The 17,422-nt window shown below is 54.6% G+C and overlaps 3 protein-coding genes across 4 annotated transcripts; 2 read left to right on the forward strand and 1 right to left on the reverse strand.

Moving 5' to 3' along the window:
• The first annotated feature begins 678 nt into the window (after nucleotides 1-678).
• Samd1 (sterile alpha motif domain containing 1) lies at nucleotides 679-3,846 on the forward strand. The gene is made up of 5 exons (XM_051194934.1): nucleotides 679-2,008; nucleotides 2,382-2,676; nucleotides 2,767-2,863; nucleotides 2,959-3,070; nucleotides 3,162-3,846. Exons 1-5 carry the CDS (start codon nucleotides 1,109-1,111, stop codon nucleotides 3,318-3,320), a joined length of 1,563 nt encoding a protein of 520 aa, XP_051050891.1. The 5' UTR covers nucleotides 679-1,108; the 3' UTR covers nucleotides 3,321-3,846.
• Nucleotides 3,847-4,988: 1,142 nt separating this feature from the next.
• Nucleotides 4,989-8,044, forward strand: CUNH19orf67 (chromosome unknown C19orf67 homolog). The gene is made up of 6 exons (XM_051194937.1): nucleotides 4,989-5,317; nucleotides 6,398-6,542; nucleotides 6,638-6,738; nucleotides 6,820-7,005; nucleotides 7,372-7,506; nucleotides 7,870-8,044. Exons 1-6 carry the CDS (start codon nucleotides 4,989-4,991, stop codon nucleotides 8,042-8,044), a joined length of 1,071 nt encoding a protein of 356 aa, XP_051050894.1.
• A 5,688-nt stretch (nucleotides 8,045-13,732) lies between these two features.
• On the reverse strand, nucleotides 13,733-15,750 carry Misp3 (MISP family member 3). 2 transcript variants are annotated; one of them, XM_051194939.1, is made up of 3 exons: nucleotides 14,717-15,750; nucleotides 14,253-14,326; nucleotides 13,733-14,009 (listed from the first exon to the last, which is right to left on the reverse strand). In XM_051194939.1, exons 1-3 carry the CDS (start codon nucleotides 15,258-15,260, stop codon nucleotides 13,995-13,997), a joined length of 633 nt encoding a protein of 210 aa, XP_051050896.1. In that variant the 5' UTR covers nucleotides 15,261-15,750; the 3' UTR covers nucleotides 13,733-13,994. The 2 variants fall into 2 exon arrangements, with proteins under 2 accessions (XP_051050896.1, XP_051050897.1); XM_051194940.1 differs by having other exon boundaries at nucleotides 13,733-14,012; nucleotides 14,717-15,748.
• Nucleotides 15,751-17,422: the final 1,672 nt, after the last annotated feature.

Below are 17,422 nucleotides of genomic sequence, written 5' to 3' on the forward strand. Positions count from 1 at the left end.
CTGCACTTCCTCCGCCCCGCCAGAGAAAAGAGGGGTGGGGTGAGCAAACTGTCCTTTGACCCTGAGTTCGGGATCCTCAAATCTGTTGGTGCCCCCTACTTCGTCTAGTCCGGGACCCAAGGGGCACTGGAGGGAGCTGCTCGGACCGATGCGGCCGAACTGCAGCGGGATCGGCTGGGTAGAAGGAGAAAGGGGGAGCCCCGCGCGCCCCCAAGCCCTCGTCTAGGTGCGGCAGGGCCGCTGGTGAGGTCTCCGCGGATCCCCAGGAGCGCGGCGCATCGGGCCGCGGCGCGGCTAGTTCCCGGTAAGTGCGGTCCCGAGAGCGCTGCGCGCGGAGAGGCGTGGAGAGGGGGCTGGGCGCCGAGGACGTCTGGGTCCCGCGCCCAATGGCTGGAGGGCGGCCGAACGCCGCCCGCGCGCCCCGCCCGCCCCCTGTCCCCTCCCCCCCTGCGCTCCCCTCCCCCTCCCCCGCCCGCCGCGCTCCCCGCCCCCGCTCCGGCGCCAACTCCGCGGCGCCTCCTTAAAAAGCGCGCGGGAGTTGTAAGGGGGGGCCGGAGCGAGCCGGAGTGAGCCAGAGAGCCGGGTACACGGGGCGGGCGGGGGCCCGGGCTCCACCTTAAAAGCGGGCGCGTGGGGGTGGGAGGGAGCGAGGAAGGCGGGCAGCGGGGGAGGGCGAGCAGGAAGGGGGGCCGGAGTGTCCCGGGCGCAGGGCGCGCGTGCGGCGGCGGCGGCGGGGAGGGGCCGGCCGCGCCGCGCTCCCCTCCTCCCTCCTCGCATCCCCGGCCCCGCGCGCGCCCAGCAGAAGCGGGGCTGTTGTGTGCGTGCGTGCGAGTGAGTGAGTGTGTGCATATTTTTTTTCCTCTTTTCTTTCTCTCTCACTATTTTTTTTCTGTCTCTCTCGCGCGCTCTCCTCTCTCTCTCTTTTTTTTTTTTTTTTTTTTTTTTTTTTTTGCGAAGAAACAGCAGCGCCGCCGCCGCTCCGCCGAGGCGCTGCGCCCCCCGGGGGGAGGCGGAGGAGGCGGGCAGCGGCGGAGGGAGGGGAGCGGGGAGGGGGCGCCGCGCTGGGAGGGAGGCAGCGCGCACCGTGCAGCCGGGCCGGGCGGGAGGCATGGCGGGGCCCCCGGCCCTACCCCCGCCGGAGACGGCGGCGGCCGCCACCACGGCGGCCGCCGCCTCGTCGTCCGCCGCTTCCCCGCACTACCAAGAGTGGATTCTGGACACCATCGACTCGCTGCGCTCGCGCAAGGCGCGGCCGGACCTGGAGCGCATCTGCCGGATGGTGCGGCGGCGGCACGGCCCGGAGCCCGAGCGCACGCGCGCGGAGCTCGAGAAACTGATCCAGCAGCGCGCCGTGCTCCGGGTCAGCTACAAGGGGAGCATCTCGTACCGCAACGCGGCGCGCGTCCAGCCGCCCCGCCGCGGAGCCACCCCGCCCGCCCCGCCGCGCGTCCCCCGCGGGGGCCCCGCCGCGCCGCCGCCCACGCCCGCCCCGCCGCCCGCGCCCGTCGCCGCCCCGACCCGGGCGCCCCGCGCGGCCGCCGCCACAGCGCCCCCTTCTCCCGGCCCCGCGCAGCCGGGTCCCCGGGCGCAGCGGGCCGCGCCCCTAGCCGCGCCGCCACCAGCGCCCGCCGCGCCCCCGGCCGCGGCGCCCCCAGCCGGCCCGCGCCGTGCACCGCCGCCCGCCGTCGCCGCCCGGGAGCCACCACCGCCGGCGCCGCCACAGCAGCAGCAGCCTCCGCCGCCGCAGCCACAGCCGCCGCCGGAGGGGGGCGCGGCGCGGGCGGGCGGCCCGGCGCGGCCCGTGAGCCTGCGGGAAGTCGTGCGCTACCTCGGGGGCAGCGGCGGCGCCAGCGGCCGCCTTACTCGCGGCCGCGTGCAAGGGCTGCTGGAAGAGGAGGCGGCGCGGGGCCGTCTGGAGCGCACCCGCCTGGGAGCGCTCGCACTGCCCCGCGGAGACAGGCCGGGACGGGCGCCGCCGGCCGCTAGCGCACGCGCGGCGCGGAGCAAGGTGAGCGCACCGGGCAGGTGCGGGCGAAGTTGGCGGGGACTCGAGTCCCGGGAGGGAGCAGGACGTCAGGTGGCCGGGGTTCGTCCACAGTCCCTCCGGACTCGGAACGCGGTGATCTTGGTCAGTGACCTGATCTGCCCGAGCCTCAGTTTCCTCGGCTGTAAACCGAGAATTGCTGATAGTAGCGACCCCTGGGGGTTGTTGAGTGAGTTTAGTAAGACTTGGCTATTGAGGGCTTTATTAACCCGGAGCCTGGCACGGAAACGACAGCGTAAAAGTTACTCCGTGTTGTTGTCAAAGGTGGCGTCGGACACTGGATTCCATCCGGAACTAGAAGAGCTCTAACTCTGCCTGCTTCTTTCTCTGGCCCCAGAGAGGTGGAGAAGAGCGGGTGTTTGAGAAAGAAGAGGAAGACGAGGATGAAGATGAGGAGGAGGAGGAGGACAATGTATCAGAGGGCTCAGAAGTGCCTGAGAGTGACCGCCCCGCAGGTGCTCAGCACCACCAGATTAATGGAGAGCGGGGCCCTCAGAGTGCTAAGGAGAGGGTCAAGGAGTGGTCGCCCTGTGGACCCTACCAGGGCCAGGATGAAGGGCGGGGACCAGCACCTGGCAGCTGCACACGCCAGGTGTTCTCGATGACAGCTATGAATAAAGAAGGGGGATCAGGTAAGGACCCCTCTGGGTCGGTCGGGTAGTGCAGAACAGACAGATGTGCACCCCTAGCCTGGAGACTGCCACCTGCTTTTCCTTTCCCAGCTTGTGTTGCGACTGCTCCAGATTCTCCATCTCCTGTGCCTTTGCCCCCAGGAAAACCAGCCCTGCCTGGGGCTGATGGGACACCATTTGGCTGTCCGTAAGTTGAGGCATTAGGGACTTGGGGTTAGTGCCTGGGTGTGTTGGACAATCAGAGCTGTGTCGTGGTCACTGTTGTTCTCCATTCCAATGCAGTCCTGGGCGCAAAGAGAAACCAAGTGACCCAGTGGAGTGGACGGTCATGGATGTGGTGGAATACTTCACTGAGGCAGGCTTCCCAGAGCAGGCCACTGCTTTTCAAGAGCAGGTGAGTTCCCCGCCCAGACTGCACATGTCTGTCTGTACACGCAGGTGGCCTCACCAATGTCCACTGACCCTGCCCTTTCTGTCCTGCCCAGGAAATTGATGGCAAGTCTTTGTTGCTCATGCAACGGACAGATGTGCTGACTGGCCTGTCCATCCGCCTGGGCCCAGCCCTGAAGATCTACGAGCACCATATCAAGGTGCTTCAACAAGGCCACTTTGAGGATGACGACCCCGATGGTTTTCTAGGCTGAGCGCCAGCCTTGCCCCTCCCCAGCCAGTCCAGATCTCACCCATGTCGGCCCCAGTAGTCCAGGAACTGGACATGGGGACACCTCAACCTTCCTAACAGACTCCAGTGAGGGGATATGCTCCTCTATTCCCCCTTTTTCTCACATCCCTACCTTAGTACATCCCTCTCCACAGAAGTGGAGTGCAGGGTAGGTGGACTTGGTTGGCTCATTACAGGGGCCACCCCTTCCCCCCAAACCAGGACATTTTTGAGAAAAAAGGGGAGCTTCCTGTGGCCCCCAAACCCTCTTCAGTTCAGCCAGATGTATCTTATATACGTGTTTTGTTCTGCCTGTCCTTCCTGGTGGTGGGTTTTCCCTGTCCACCAGTGCCCTCCCCCACACCTTGACCTCCAACCTCTGGAGAACAGGTGATGTAAGGGACCTTGGGTCCTCTGGCTCCTTCCCTTTCTGTCTGTCCATTGTTGCTCCACCTGGCTGTATTGCTTTTTAATATTGCACCGAAGGTTTTTTTAAATAAAACTTAAAAAAAAAAAAAGAGTTCATTTTCTGAATGGAGGCAGGAGGTGCTAAGACCCTTGAAGAGTTTGATGTGAGGACAGAGTATTTGGGGAGGCAGGAAGAATAGTGCAGCTTTCTTCGGCCCACTATAGTAGGACCGCAGTAGGGTTGTCCTTGGCAAATATGCAGAATGCTTTGCTTTCATTCTCAACACTGACAAAAAGGAAATGGTGTTTGCTGTCAATCCTCAGCACTGCAGAGATAGTAGCAGGATCAAGCATTCAAGGCTAGCCTCAAAACAAAACCCACAAAAACTCTAGGACCAGAGTAGTTCCTTTGTCTTCTGTCATCTAATCCCAGAACCACCTGCTCAAGTGTTTGTTGAGTGACTAACAGTTAACTGCACACTTGCTGAGCACTTTGTTGTTTCATGAAGCAGGCATCATAAAAACTCACTTTATAGACTGGGACAACTTATTCTGACAGTCAGACCCTCACCCGAGGGTCACACAGGACACCTGTTGCTGCTTCACTGTGAGCCTGGTGATTATTTGGCTCCCTAGCTGTACTTAAATGCTAATCAGGTTTTGCACGTGGCTAGGAATTCAGTCTACAAATGTAAAGAGTGTTTCCTGGGACCAGGGCAGGCGTATTGGAACAAAGGAGACGGATGGGATAAACCAGATCACCTGTCCGAGATCTTTATTGTAGAAGTAACTGCTACTCCACTAGCCTCTTGGCACGCTCACATGCAGATCCCAGCTCCATCAGTGAGGAATCAGATCTTGGGGGACACAGGCTTGGGAGGCGACTACATCTCCACCTTCACTCCTGGATTCCTAAAATGTTAGGAAGCCCCTCCTGCACAGTCAACAGCTTGTGAGAGAAAAGGTGCCTACCAGCGTGCGGCCACAAGGCAGGTCTGCTGCTCCGCCCTTGGCATCGTCCTGCCCCGCGCGCCAGGTGCCTGCTGAACTCTGTGCGCAGTGCAGGCCCAGGCTGCGCGGGCCTCCGCGTGCTTAAATTCAAAAGAGGCAAAAGCCCACGGGGCGGTGCCGGCAGAGACGTCGAGGCTGGGCCGAAAGGTCGCGGCTGCGCTCTCTATCCGGCCCCAGGTGTGCTGCACTCCCGGGACGCCGCGGAAGCTGGAAGAGCCTGCAGTGAAAGCCGATGGCTGCGGAGCCCTGGTTCGCTGGTTCGCTAGCCCTGGGCCCTGGAGAAGCACTGCCTTCGGACGAATTGGGACCCGGGCCGCCGTCCTATGGAGACCCCTCGTGGTCACCCGCCGGGAGACCGGAGGCCTCAGCGGAGCAGGAACCCCAGCGGGCACAACAGCTGATGGAAGCCCCAGCCTCCGCATCCTCCCGGGAACCATTGGCTGCGGAGCTGGGGCCGGCCCAGGCTCGACTCCCACTGGACTCCATGTTCAGCCCCATCACTGACCAGCTCCGTTACCTGCTCAGGAAGGCAGATGACTTTCAAAGCTACTTGCTCTACAGGTGACCCTGTACAGGGGGCCTAGGTCCCAGGACAGGACAGGACAGGACAGGACAGGCTGTGCAGCCCATACAAGGTCCAAAACTGAACCCGGGCCTCAGAGACAGTTCATGATTAGGAATATACCGTTGTGCAGAGGGCTTTGGAGAATTGAGAGGCAGGGGCAAGCAATGTGTGAGCCTTTAAGATACCAAGAATCTTTCTTTGGTTGGTTGGTTGATTTGGCCAGTTTGGTTTTCTGTGGGTGTTTTGTTTTGAGAGAGATCTCATCACATTAGCATTGGAGACCCTCCTGCCCCCGGTCTACTGAGTACTGCCTACCAAATTTGAAATGGTGGCTTAGATTTTCTTTTCTTTTTTCTTTTTCTTTTAACCCCCTGTAAGTCAGCTTTAAAACAAAACAAAAAAACCTATCTGCATCTACTCTGGCCAGAGAACTTCAGTGTGAGAGGCAACCCTTCACTCCCAAAGAAAAATGCAATTTCCGGACCAGGGGAGAGGGTTTGATTGTGATGTCTGTGGGAGGCTGGCTTAAATCCCAGCTTTCTGAACTTCACTCAGCACAGCTGAGAGAACTCAGTTGCATGCACCACCCAAACACCCTAACGATAGAACTCAGGCCCTGGTGCTAGGCAAGCCTTGGGACACAGAGCCGCATTACCAGCCAGGTGTCAGCATTTAACAAATTATTCTAATTATTCTAAGTGACTGGTGCAGGTGGTTCTGAAAGACTGTGGACTGAGAAAGATTGACGGGTTGATGGGGGGTGGAGAGGGCACACACCCCACCGACAACTTGGGACAGGACAGCTTATGCTGAGCACTGAGGCTAAAAGCTGGGTGTGTGAGCTCCAGTGTATACCACTGACTTAACCTCCAGTCCCCCTCTTTATGTTTAATTTCTGGGTGCTGTGGATGGAACCCAGGGCTCTGCCTGTGCTATGCAAGTGCTCAGACCAGTAAGCCACAGCACTGAGGGAACTGTGTAGTGGGTTCAGCCAGGGATACAGGTAGAAGGGTGAGCATGGGGCACCTGGGGTAAAGGGAGGGTGATGCTACCTGAAGGCCCCTTTCTTCCTTCAGCAGGGACAGAGTGCAGAAGGAACAGCTAGCCAAGGCCATGCCTACCTTCCTAACAATGTGTGAACCTTACTTCCTGTACCTTGAGGCTGCTGCTAGGAGTGTCCCTCCCATCTATGGAGCCCTGCAGGAATTGGTCCGGAAGGGGGTGTGTACCAGGCCCCTTTCTTTGGACCCTGCCTAGGGGTAGAGGGTTGCTTCTGGCTGGCCATCTAAGGTCATGAAATCCCACCTTCCGCGCAGTTGTTGGAGATCTCCCAGCAGCTAACCCTACGCTTGGAACAGTTAGTTCTCATGTACGCCTCCTTTGGGTTCGTGGACCTGGAGGAAACTAACCCTTTGAGGTAAGGAAGGGGGCAGAAAATGTGGCTGTGGGGTGGCACAGTCCAAGGCCTAACTTGCTATCCACTCTCCTTTCTTGCTAGTATCTCCTGCTTCTTCTGCGGGAGGTTCTCCATTAGCCCTTCCCACGATGTGTCCATCTTCCGATACTGCACCCCTGCTGCGTACACTGCCAGCCACTTCCCAAGATACCTCTATAAGAAGATGCGCTGGAACCTGGAAACCACCACAGACATCACTAGCCAAGGACCAGACTCCCATGTGGATTAGTGAGTTTCCTTGTCAAAAATTAAAGTCCTCCCCTTCCTATGCTGAATTCAGCTTGAGCCTCTACACCAACACCACAAAGTGAAAAGCAAGACAGGAAATTGAACACCTTTTGCAGTGCTAGGATAAAACCCAGAACCTTGCATATAATAGGCCAGGACTGTATACCATTGAGCTCTACCTTCCCATTAAAATAAAAATATTCATCTTCAGATTAGGCCACCAGGGAGTTAAGGCCTCAGGACTGAGCCACATCCCTGCCTGAGAACTTCAGGCAGCTCTTCTCACGAATTTGAACCTCACCTCCAGAACTAAAGCCCTCAATAGAAAAACTTAAGGAATTGTTTTCCTTCTGATTTCTCTCTCAGCTACTTCTTATGTTATCGAGATACATGGGAGGATACAGGTCAGGGTCCAGCCAATTCGTGCCCCCAAATCCAGAAACTCTGGTCCATCGGCCGATGGATGCCCCTAGGACCAGCAGAGGATGACCTTGATTCATGGTAGGATGGCGATGTGGGCTTGAGGTCTGAGGGAGGGCGGGACAGAACCCTACAAAGACTGAATCGATCTCAGGGTAGTAGGGATCACATTTTACTGTGCCCTGAAGAGTGCTTTATGCAGTCTAAACAGCAATTCATAGAGGTGTGGATCAGTACATTTTACAGAGAAGAAAACATGTTTTCAGAGTGGGTACGTTGCTCTCCCCAGGGAGACACAGCAGCCTCAAGTGCAAAGCTTTAACTCAGGAGTTTGTCAACAGAGGAGACACTTTCCCTTAGGGTATCCCCAATCCCTAACTTGAAGCCCCTCCCAGCCTTGAGGAGCAGGGGTGCTCAAGTCCAGGCTTGTTTCCGGGCCCCCAGGATTTTATGCCCGCAGCCACCCGGGGACTACCAGCAGCTACTAACCATCGGCTTCGAGGAACCATCGCATGTGCTGGCCACCGACCTGCTGGTACAGATCCTCATGGGCCAGGTAGGCCCCGCCCGGCCCCCAAGCACTGCCGGGCCCTTGGCTTGGGCTGCCCCAGCATCCTGAGCCCCAGAAGAAGAAGCCAGCCAGGTCTTGATAACCCCAAACTCCAGGCAAGAACAGGAGCGGGCTGCACTAAGCATGGGCCGCGGAACAGCAAGTGCGGACACACTTTTCTGTTAATAAAAGAGTGAGGGCAGAGGTTCTGTGTCTCCGGTGAGCACTGCGTCCCTCCCCTAGGGGCGGGTGGACTCCGCCCACCGAGGGGCCTTCTGGGTAGTGTAGTCCGCAGACCTCGGCGAGACAGCTGCGCGTGCGCAGATGCGCACATGAGTCAAAGAGGGAAGTAGCGGCTCTCGTCAGCAACCGGAACCCAGAAAACAAGTTTCTGGTAGCAGGAAAATTCTAGGCCCACTGGAGGAAGACTTAGACCTACGCCCGTTTTTTTTTTTTTTTTAACCCGGAAGTGATTCCTATCCAGGGTTTAAAAAAAAAAAAAAAAAAAAAAAAAACAACTACATTTCCCGATGTGCCCTAGCAAACTGCAGGGGATCAGTTTGCAGAGTGGAGTCAGACTTTCTCCCAGCTTCTGGGGTGTCCGAGCCGAGCTCATTTTCTTGTCCCACGAAGAGTATCTAGAGTACAGGCTAGCAGAGTCCTAGGGAGCACTCAGCCTTATAGTAATCTTAGGCTGTCCAGGAAGCTCTAGCTGAGAGAAATGAACTCTCCTCTGAGAAGCTCTAGACTCGAACCTGGGTCTTTGAGTGAAACTGACCCCTGTGTAGAAATGTGATCCTTCCTTCTCCCCTGTGTCACTCTTGAGAGATTGATATTTGAATCCTAAAATTTTCACATTCAGAGGCAGAATGTAAGACCCAGAACCATGACTCTGTGGTTTTGTTTGTTTTTTAAGAGTAGTCTTTGCAGGGTGTTGTGGCACATGCACTGGGCAGGCACAGGCAGGTGGATCTCTGAGTTGAAGGCCAGTATGGTCTACAGAGTGAGTTCAAAGACAACCAGGACTGTTACATAGAGAAACCCTGTCTCAAAAAAGAAAAGAGTTAATTTTATTAACCGGGAATAGTTGCACACACATTTAAACATAGCACTGGGGGAAACCAAGGCAGGTAGGTCTCTGAGAGTTCGAGGTCAGCCTGGTCTACTTAGTTCCAAGATGCCAGGGCTATATAAAGAGACCCTATTGCTCTCAAAAAATAAAATACTTATTTTTATTACATGTTACGATTGATTTTTCTCTGCTTGCCCACAGAGGCCAGTCGATGGTATTAGATACATACGATGGGACTGGAATTGTCAGCCTCTGTGGATGCAGAAAACTGAACAAGGGTCCTCTCAAGAGCCACAGTCACCTTGCTAACACCTTTTTTAAAAAATCCAGCTGGAGTGTTAGTATACAGCCCAGACTGGTCTTTTCTTCCAGCCTGGGCCACCATGCCTTATGCTTCAGTAAGTCAGCCAGCATCTGGTACCTACCATTATAAACCCGCTTTAAACATGTGGAACGTGAGCTGACTGCAGGCTGCACACCAACCCTAGCTCTTCCAGAGAGGCCTCTGTTAACCATTGATGACCCCATAATGTTTACTCCATAGCTCGGGTCAGAGTACCTCCAAGACCATTCTGATTCCTCCTGATACTGATTTGGGTGGCTCCTATGCCTAGTCTCATCTCCCCTATAAAAGTTGCCTCCTAACACAAACTTGGGAGCTCACAACCATTTGTAATTCCAGTTCCAGGGGATCCAATGCCCTTTTCTGGCATCTGCAGGCTCCAGGCTAACATGTACACAGACAAACTGCAAAAGAAAACACTCATACACATAAGAACTATAAATACTGATGTCAGGGTTTGGGAATGTGGTTGAACCTAGCATCACAAGGCTTAGGTTTGAGCCCAATACTACAAAAGTATGAGGCCTGGCTGAGCATAGTGATACACACCTATGATCCCAGCAATCAGGAGCCAAAAGATTGCTGCAAGCTGGAGGTCAGCCTGGTTAACAAAGTGAGACCTTGTTTAATAAAATGGGGCTAGCACTAGGGAGGCAGAAATAGACCAGGTTAGCCTGATTTGCTGAGATTTAGGACTTAGGACAGCCTCCAAAGCTACAGAGAAACACTGTCTCAAAAACAAACAAAAAAAAAAAAAAAAAAAAAAAAAAAAAAAAAAACGACAGGCTGTTATGTACTTGTCACACAAGTTAAGTTTGAACCTAGGGACCAACCTAAAAGTGGAAGGAGGGAACTGACCCCAAAAAACTTATTCTCTGACCACTACACGTATGTAGTAGCATGCCCCCAATCATATACATACATAATAAATATTCAGGGTACACAATTTTGGTCTCAGTGTTTGGGAGGCAGAATCAGACAGATCTTTGTGAGTTCTAAGCCAGCCAGGACTACATAGTGTTGTGGGAGGGGGCACTGGAGAGAGATAGGTTCAGTTCTCAGCACTTGAATTGTGTGGTTGGCAACCACCTGTAACTCCAGTTACAGCATCTACAGCATCGAACACCCTGCCCGGACACCAGGCATGCATGAGTACACACATGTACATGCAGACAGAACACTCACATATTTTTAATTTAAAAAATAAAATGAGGTGGACAGCTTCTGGGGGACATCTGGGGTTGTCCTTTGCTTCACACACACAGATATGTGCACTCATGAACTGTGACACAGACATACCACACCCACCGAAGAACAGCTTGTGAGTCCATTTGCCATCTTAGTGGCTCTCCCGTGTCTTCCCGTCAGTCCCAAAGTCAGTCAAGCATGTGGCAATGCAGACTCTGGAGGAGGGTTCTCTTTGGGCTGAGTAGCTGCTGGGTAAAACACCGTATGGACCTTTCCTATTTTATTTGTTGGCATTTCATTAGTCACTTGCAGTAAGCTAGAGGTCAGCCTGATGGACACAGTAAGATGCAATAGCCAGAATTGACAAAATTTTAAACCACAGTGCTAGTATTTATTTGTGTGTCAGCATGTATGTTATTGTATACATGCCATGGCATATGTGTAGTCATCCCTGGTCTCCCAACTTGTCTTAAACAAGGTACTCTGTGCCTGTGCATACTAGCTGCCCCCAAGCTTCCAGGGATTCTCTTGTCTCTACCTCTCAGTTCCCAGTAAAAACCTCCAGGAGTTTGCATGCACCACGGCTTTTTACTTGTTTTCTGGGATCTGAATTCAGATCATCAGGCTGGCTTGACAAATATATTACACACCGAGACATCTCCTCAGCCCCTCAATTTATTATTTATGTATTTTTTGAAGACAAGGTGTCATATAGCCAGACTAGGTTCAAGCTCCCAATGTAGCTGAGGCTAACCTTGAACTTCTGATTCTGCCTGCTTCTACCTCTGCCATTACAGGTATGTACCACTGTTCATGTGTTGCCATGCAAATACTTTACCATTTGAGCTGTGTCCCCAGCCCTATATAACAGATCTACAGTGTTTGAGGCCCCACTTTTTCCAAACCTGGCCACTTCTAAGAAGTTGTAGAACTGTTCTGATGTTATGTGAATTACACAGGTACTGTTTTCAGACAGTTTAGTGTGTTTACCAGAAGTTAGGCACGGTTTGCAGCATGCCAACAACTGGCCACTCCCACTTGCATTTCCCCCTTCCTGCAATAGGTTGCTATGCAGACCAGGCTGGCCTTGAACTCAGAGAGACCTGTCTGTCTCCATCTCATAAGTGCTGAGTTTAAAGGTAAACGTGCTGCCAAAAGTTTTTTTCTTTTTTTAAACCTGGTATGACATAGTCCTGCAATCCCAACAATTAAGAAATCAGAAGGAGGAAGATCACAGGTTCAAAGCCATCCTGGTCCATATAGACAGGCAAATGCTCAAGATTTGTTTTTTGTTTTGTTTTGTTTTTTGAGACAGGATTTCTCTGTGTAGCTTTGTAGATCAGGCTGGCCTTGAACTCACAGAGACCTGCCTGCCTCTGCCTCCTGAGTGCTGAAATTAAAGGTATGCAACACTAATGCCCAGCTTTAAGATTTGTTTTTTAATTAAAAGAATTTTTATTTTAAAAAGTATGTATGTAGCTAGGCATAGTGGTAAACACCTTTAATACCAGCACCCAGAAGGCAGAGGCAAGAGTATCTCTGGTCTACATAGTTTCAGGACAACCAGGACTATATAGAGGAGGGAGCCTCCTCTATATATGTATGTGTGTATGGTCAAGTGTATGTGCTCAGTCATGCAAGTATGCCTGTGTATCCCAGAGTGTCAGAGGAGTCCAAAAGAGGGGCTCTGATTTTCTGGAACTAGAGTTACAGGTGAATGTGCATCACTCAAACTTGAAACTAAACCTGGGTTCTCTGCATGAGCAACAAACAGGTTTTTTGTCATCTGCTCCCCCCTCCAGTTTTTCAAGGTGGATTTTTCTCTGTGTAGCCCTGGATATCCTGGAATTTACTCTGTAGACCACGCTGACCTCAAACTCAGAGATCCACCTGCCTCTGTCTGCCACCACCACCCCAAAGAGCAGCAAACACCCCTAACTGCAGAGCCAACTTTCAGGTCCTCAGCTTTCTCTTGTAGGAACAGTACCAAGGCTGGAGAGATGGCTCAGTGGCTTAGAACACTTGCTGTCCTCGAAGAACCCAGGTTCAGTTCCCACCTCTGATAGTTCATAACTGTTTGTAACTCCAACTCTAGGGGTCCAACGCCCTCTCTGGGCTCCAAGGGCATTGTACACCTGAGTGCTCTCTCTCTCTCTCTCTCTCTCTCTCTCTCTCTCTCTCTCTCTCTCTCTCTCTCACACACACACACACACACACACACACACAAATAAAATAAATCTTATGGCTGGAGAGATGGCTCAGCAGTTAAGAGTATTTTGGAGGACACGGTTCAATTCCCAGCACTCACATGGTGCCTCATAACCATCAATAACTAGTTCCAGAAGATCTGGTCTCCTCTTTTCACTTCTGCAGGCGCTGCACACAAGTGGCGCACACACAGACAGGCTAGCAAAACACATACCACATACACCATAATATATAAATCAAAAAAAAAAAAAAAAACTTTACAGCCAGGCAGTGGCAGCACACGCTCTTAATCCCAGCACTGGGAAGGCAGAGAGAATTGATCTCTGAGTTCAAGAGGCCAGCCTGGTCTACATAGTAAGTTCCAGGAGAGCCAGGGCTACAAAGAGAACCCCTTATATCTTTAATTTGTGTGTATATGTGTGCGTTTTGTGTGAATATATGCCATGTATGTTGGAGTGCTCCCGCAAGCCAGAAGAGGGCGATGGATCCCCTGGAGCTGGAGTTACGAGCGGTTATGAGCCCCCATGTGGATGCTGGAAACTGAACTCAGATCATTTACAACACTCTTTACCCTGAGCCGTCTTTCCAGCCCACCACTGTTATTTTTCATTATTATTTCCCTAGAGCAGGGACAATTTCATAGTTCCTCTTTCTAGCAGCGCCCTGAGTACAGGATGCCTTTGGCACTGATAAAAGCTGAGGTCTGGAGACCTGGAGTCAAGTCTATGGGCCGATGCGCAACATTTGCCACCAGGGGGCAGTAGGGCCCAGACCTCCAGGCCAGGGTCAGCAGGCAGCCCGGAACAGAGTCCAGAGCGCATTTCGAATTCCAACATTCCGGTGAGATCCTCGGGTGGCTTTCCTGGGCGTATTTCACCCGCCTAGCTCCCGCTCCACCCAGACCAAGGAGGTTCCAGTAGAAAACAGCTTGCACTAAAGCCCAGGAAAGTGTGTGTGTGTGGTTTTATTTTGTGTTTCACTCACAGGTTTTGCGGGTGGTTGTTAGTTTTCCAATGAAGACTAAACAGTTTTAATGGAGAAAGGTGGTTAATTCCATAGTCAGTATCAGGATGGGCAGAATTTCAAGTTGCCATTGAAGAGAGCTGGCCCCTTTCTCTTCAGGCCTTCTGTTGATCCGGAGGGTAATTCTACCCTGAATCTTTAAAGGGTATGTCACGTCTGGCCGTGTGCCCCAATCTTCGCGGACCTCAGGGTCTGCGCTCCTACTAGGGAAAAGGGGAGAGGAAGAAGGCCACCATCAGGGACAAGAGCTACACCAGGGTTGTGGCGGTGAGATGGTTTGGGCTCCAGGGCACCTCCCTTTTACTCTCCAGGTCGCGTCTGGGACTTGAGTTTTGGCTAGAGTGGCGCTCCAGGGGGACCGGGATGCACTTTTCCCTTCCCAGTGCCCAGGAGCTGCGGGGAGGGGTGGGAGAGCGACAAGCTTTGGAAAGGTGGGCTCCTACCTTCTCCAGGCCGTTCTCAGAGGCCCTTCTCCGCGGGGGCCAGATCACCGCCAACTTTCCGTCTCCCCTGCTCGCTGTGGGGGAAGGGATGCTCAGTCGCGGTTGCCCCTCCTCTGGCCAGCTGGAGGATGGCCGCACCCCTTAAACACATACAGGTGTGCACCCCTCCCTCCCCATGGAGGTCTCCACCCAGTTCTGGGGACCCAAGCACAGGAACGAGACGAACCCAGCGTAGACAGGAGCCTAAAAATTACAGAGAACCGGAGAATGCCAATAGCCAGTCAAGGTTCCAAGACAATGTGTGGTGGATCTGGGGATCCTGACTCCAGGTGTGGGAGTGGAGAACAGAAAAAGGTGAACCCCCCAAAGAACAGTTAAGGGACCCGGAGTCTGCAAGCCTATAGATGAAGGGCCACTGGAGGTGGAGACAGCGGGAGCTCTGGGACCGGGGGTGACAGGCTTACGGGTGAGGCTCGGCGCTGGCTCCCCAACCTCAGCGGCCCCGTAGATGCTGCGCCGCTGCAACTGCAGCTCCCGTTCGCGCTCGCGCACTTGGCGCACCTCCTGCTCCAGCAGTGACGGGGAAACAAGCGATGGCGACTGCCCCAGCACCGGGCAGCCGTCCTGAACGGCGGGGTGCAGCGAGCCTCCCGCCTCCGGCCGCCGCTGCAAACCCCCGCCGTCCTCCGCTGCGGCCTCAAAGAAGCGCTTGAGTTCGTCCAGCGGCTGTGGCCGCCGCCTGACGCTGGGCTCCGGAGCCGCGGGGCTCGCCAGCGCCGCCTGCCTGTGAGCCTCGCGTTCGATGTCCCGTTGCATCTTCGCGCCCGCCCGAGCGCGCTCCAGGGCGCGCGGCAGTGGGGGGCCGGGGCCGGGCCGGTTGAGCACCGGCCGCATGCGCAACTCGACGAGCTCCTCGCCCGCACGGCCGGGACTCAGACCCCGGCTCCGGCGCAGGCTCTCCTCGCGCTCGCAACTGCGGCGGATTTCGCGCTGGATGGGCGTCTCCATCAGCAGTTCCGCAGGCGCTGGGTGAGATGCTGCCGGCCTCAGCAGAAAACACACCGGGAAGCGTCCGAGCCGAGAGAGGGGCACTATTCAGTACCCCCGTTATCCAAGTGCCAGGCGGCCCAGCTACGGACCGTCCTGGCACTCTGTGTCCTGATCAGCTGTCACCTGCAGGACCTGCTCTCTGGCTCCGAGGTCTCCAAGGTTTCCAGGACCTCACTGCCTCCTCGGCAACCCTGGGTCTCCTGGCTGTGCGGCTCCCAGAGCAAGTAACCTTAAGACTCAGGTGACTCCAGAACTCCTCTTTCGGTCGCGGGCGCCTGGATGTTGAGTTAGACGCACCTTGAAAAATTCAGTTCTCAGAGCCGGGATTGAGATGCCAGAGAGGTAGGAAGCGGTTACCTGCGCAGTACCTGTGGTTGCAGCCGCCGCCCCAAGTACTAAGGCGTCGCCAGCACTCTTCTTTGACCCGCCTCTGGCCTCCTGGAACGTCCCCCAGGGGCAGGGCTGGGCACCACCCACGGCACCTGCCAGCTAGATTCGAGCGGCGCTGGGCCCGCCCCCCCAAGGCGGGGGCACCTTCCCTGGACGCCGGATTCCCGCCATATGAGCCCACCGGTTGATGGAAGGATCAACTTCTTAGGAAAGGACTTCACTGAACTCCTTACCCAGAAGGTATGTGGCGCCTTCTCCCTCGGGGACCACGCTGGCATTTTGGGGGTCTCATTTTCCATCACTGCCTGGAGACCTGACCTCTAGCCGAGTGCGGCTCTGATCTCTGAACCACCACCTCCATGCTGACTTCACTAGTCTAACTCAGCAGGTGTCAGCCCACGGCCAGCGACACCCCTGTGGCCTCTAGACACTCGCAGCACTTAGGTCCAGGCGCCACACAGCCCGGGTCCGGCCCGAGAGGGTGCCCGGGGCCTCCGCACAACGAGCTACTGCTGCCCTGGGCTGCTCGGCTCTGCTAGGTTCGTTGAGTGGCGCTGCTGCCACTCAACGGCCAGGTGCAGCTTTCCTCCCCTCCCTTACAGAAAAGCCCGCAAGGCGTTGGCGGCCAAGTGTCCGGCCAGAATGGGCCGGATTGAGAGCAGAGACTCTACAGCGCTTCCCCGCCTCCGCCGAGCAATTGCAGCTGGAAGAAGACGGTCAGTTTGGGCCAGGTTGCTGTGGAGGCCCAAGCTGGGGCAGAAGCCACCGGGCTAGCAGGAGAGACCTGTGTCTGGGGCCGATCTGTTGTTCAAGGGCAGGATCAATACAGGCCAGCCACTCCCACGGATATTTTCCCACACTCTCGTGGGATGCCCACTTTCACTAAAACCGGCCCAGCCCTGCGTCATTCTATAGTAATCTGGAAGAATGACAATCATCTAAAGAAAATAGGACAAGGGGCTGGAGAGGGGGCTCAGCGGTTGAGAGCACTGGCTGCTGTTCCAGAGGACCCTGGTTCAATTCTCAGCACCCACATGGAAGCTCAAAACTGTCTGTAACTCTAGTTCCAGAGGATCCGACACCCTCACACACACTTACATGCAGTCAAAACACCAATGAACATAAATTAAAAATAAATTTAAAAAGAAAATAGAGGAGCTGGGTGGTGGTGCACTCCTTTAATCCCAGTACTCACTCGCTCAGGAGGCAGAGGCAGGTGGGTCTCGATGAACTGGAGGCCAGTCCAGCTTGTTCTCTAAACTGAGTTCCAGGTCACATTTTGAGATCTTGGTCCAATAAACAAGCAAACAGGAAATAGAGAGTTACAAACCCCAACCACTTGATCACTCCTTTTTATCTCCCTCTTACACCCAGCCTCAAATGTTGCCTTCTTTGGGGCTGGAGAGATGGCTCCTCAGTTAAGAGGACTGATGGCTCTTCCAGAAGACCAGCACTGTTCACACTGATCTGATTTCTCTGTCCCAACTTGGTGTACAGATATATACATGCAGGCAAAACACTAATGCTCATAAAATTAAAAAAAAAAATAGCCGGTGGTGGCACATGCCTTTGATCCCAGCACTCAGGAGGCAGAGGCAAGCTGATCTCTGTGAGTTTGAGGCCAGCCTGGTCTACAGAGCTAGTTCCAGGACAGGCTCCAAAGCTACACAGAGAAACCCTGTCTCAAAAAAAAAAAAAAAAAAAAAACAACAAAAAAAATGAGAAGAATA

Source organism: Phodopus roborovskii, unplaced genomic scaffold, assembly GCF_943737965.1.
Source record: "Phodopus roborovskii unplaced genomic scaffold, PHOROB, whole genome shotgun sequence".
Taxonomy (NCBI): domain Eukaryota; kingdom Metazoa; phylum Chordata; class Mammalia; order Rodentia; family Cricetidae; genus Phodopus; species Phodopus roborovskii.

Coding starts and splice junctions, on each gene's coding strand:
- Samd1 (XM_051194934.1), top strand. CDS start 1,109: ATGGCGGGGCCCCCGGCCCTACCCCCGCCGGAGACGGCGGCGGCCGCC. Junction 2,009..2,381: donor CACGCGCGGCGCGGAGCAAG/GTGAGCGCACCG, acceptor CTCTGGCCCCAG/AGAGGTGGAGAAGAGCGGGT. Junction 3,071..3,161: donor CCACTGCTTTTCAAGAGCAG/GTGAGTTCCCCG, acceptor TGTCCTGCCCAG/GAAATTGATGGCAAGTCTTT.
- CUNH19orf67 (XM_051194937.1), top strand. CDS start 4,989: ATGGCTGCGGAGCCCTGGTTCGCTGGTTCGCTAGCCCTGGGCCCTGGA. Junction 5,318..6,397: donor CAAAGCTACTTGCTCTACAG/GTGACCCTGTAC, acceptor TTCTTCCTTCAG/CAGGGACAGAGTGCAGAAGG. Junction 6,543..6,637: donor AGGAATTGGTCCGGAAGGGG/GTGTGTACCAGG, acceptor CCTTCCGCGCAG/TTGTTGGAGATCTCCCAGCA.
- Misp3 (XM_051194939.1), bottom strand. CDS start 15,260: ATGGAGACGCCCATCCAGCGCGAAATCCGCCGCAGTTGCGAGCGCGAG. Junction 14,327..14,716: donor GCCAGCGCCGAGCCTCACCC/GTAAGCCTGTCA, acceptor CTTCCCCCACAG/CGAGCAGGGGAGACGGAAAG.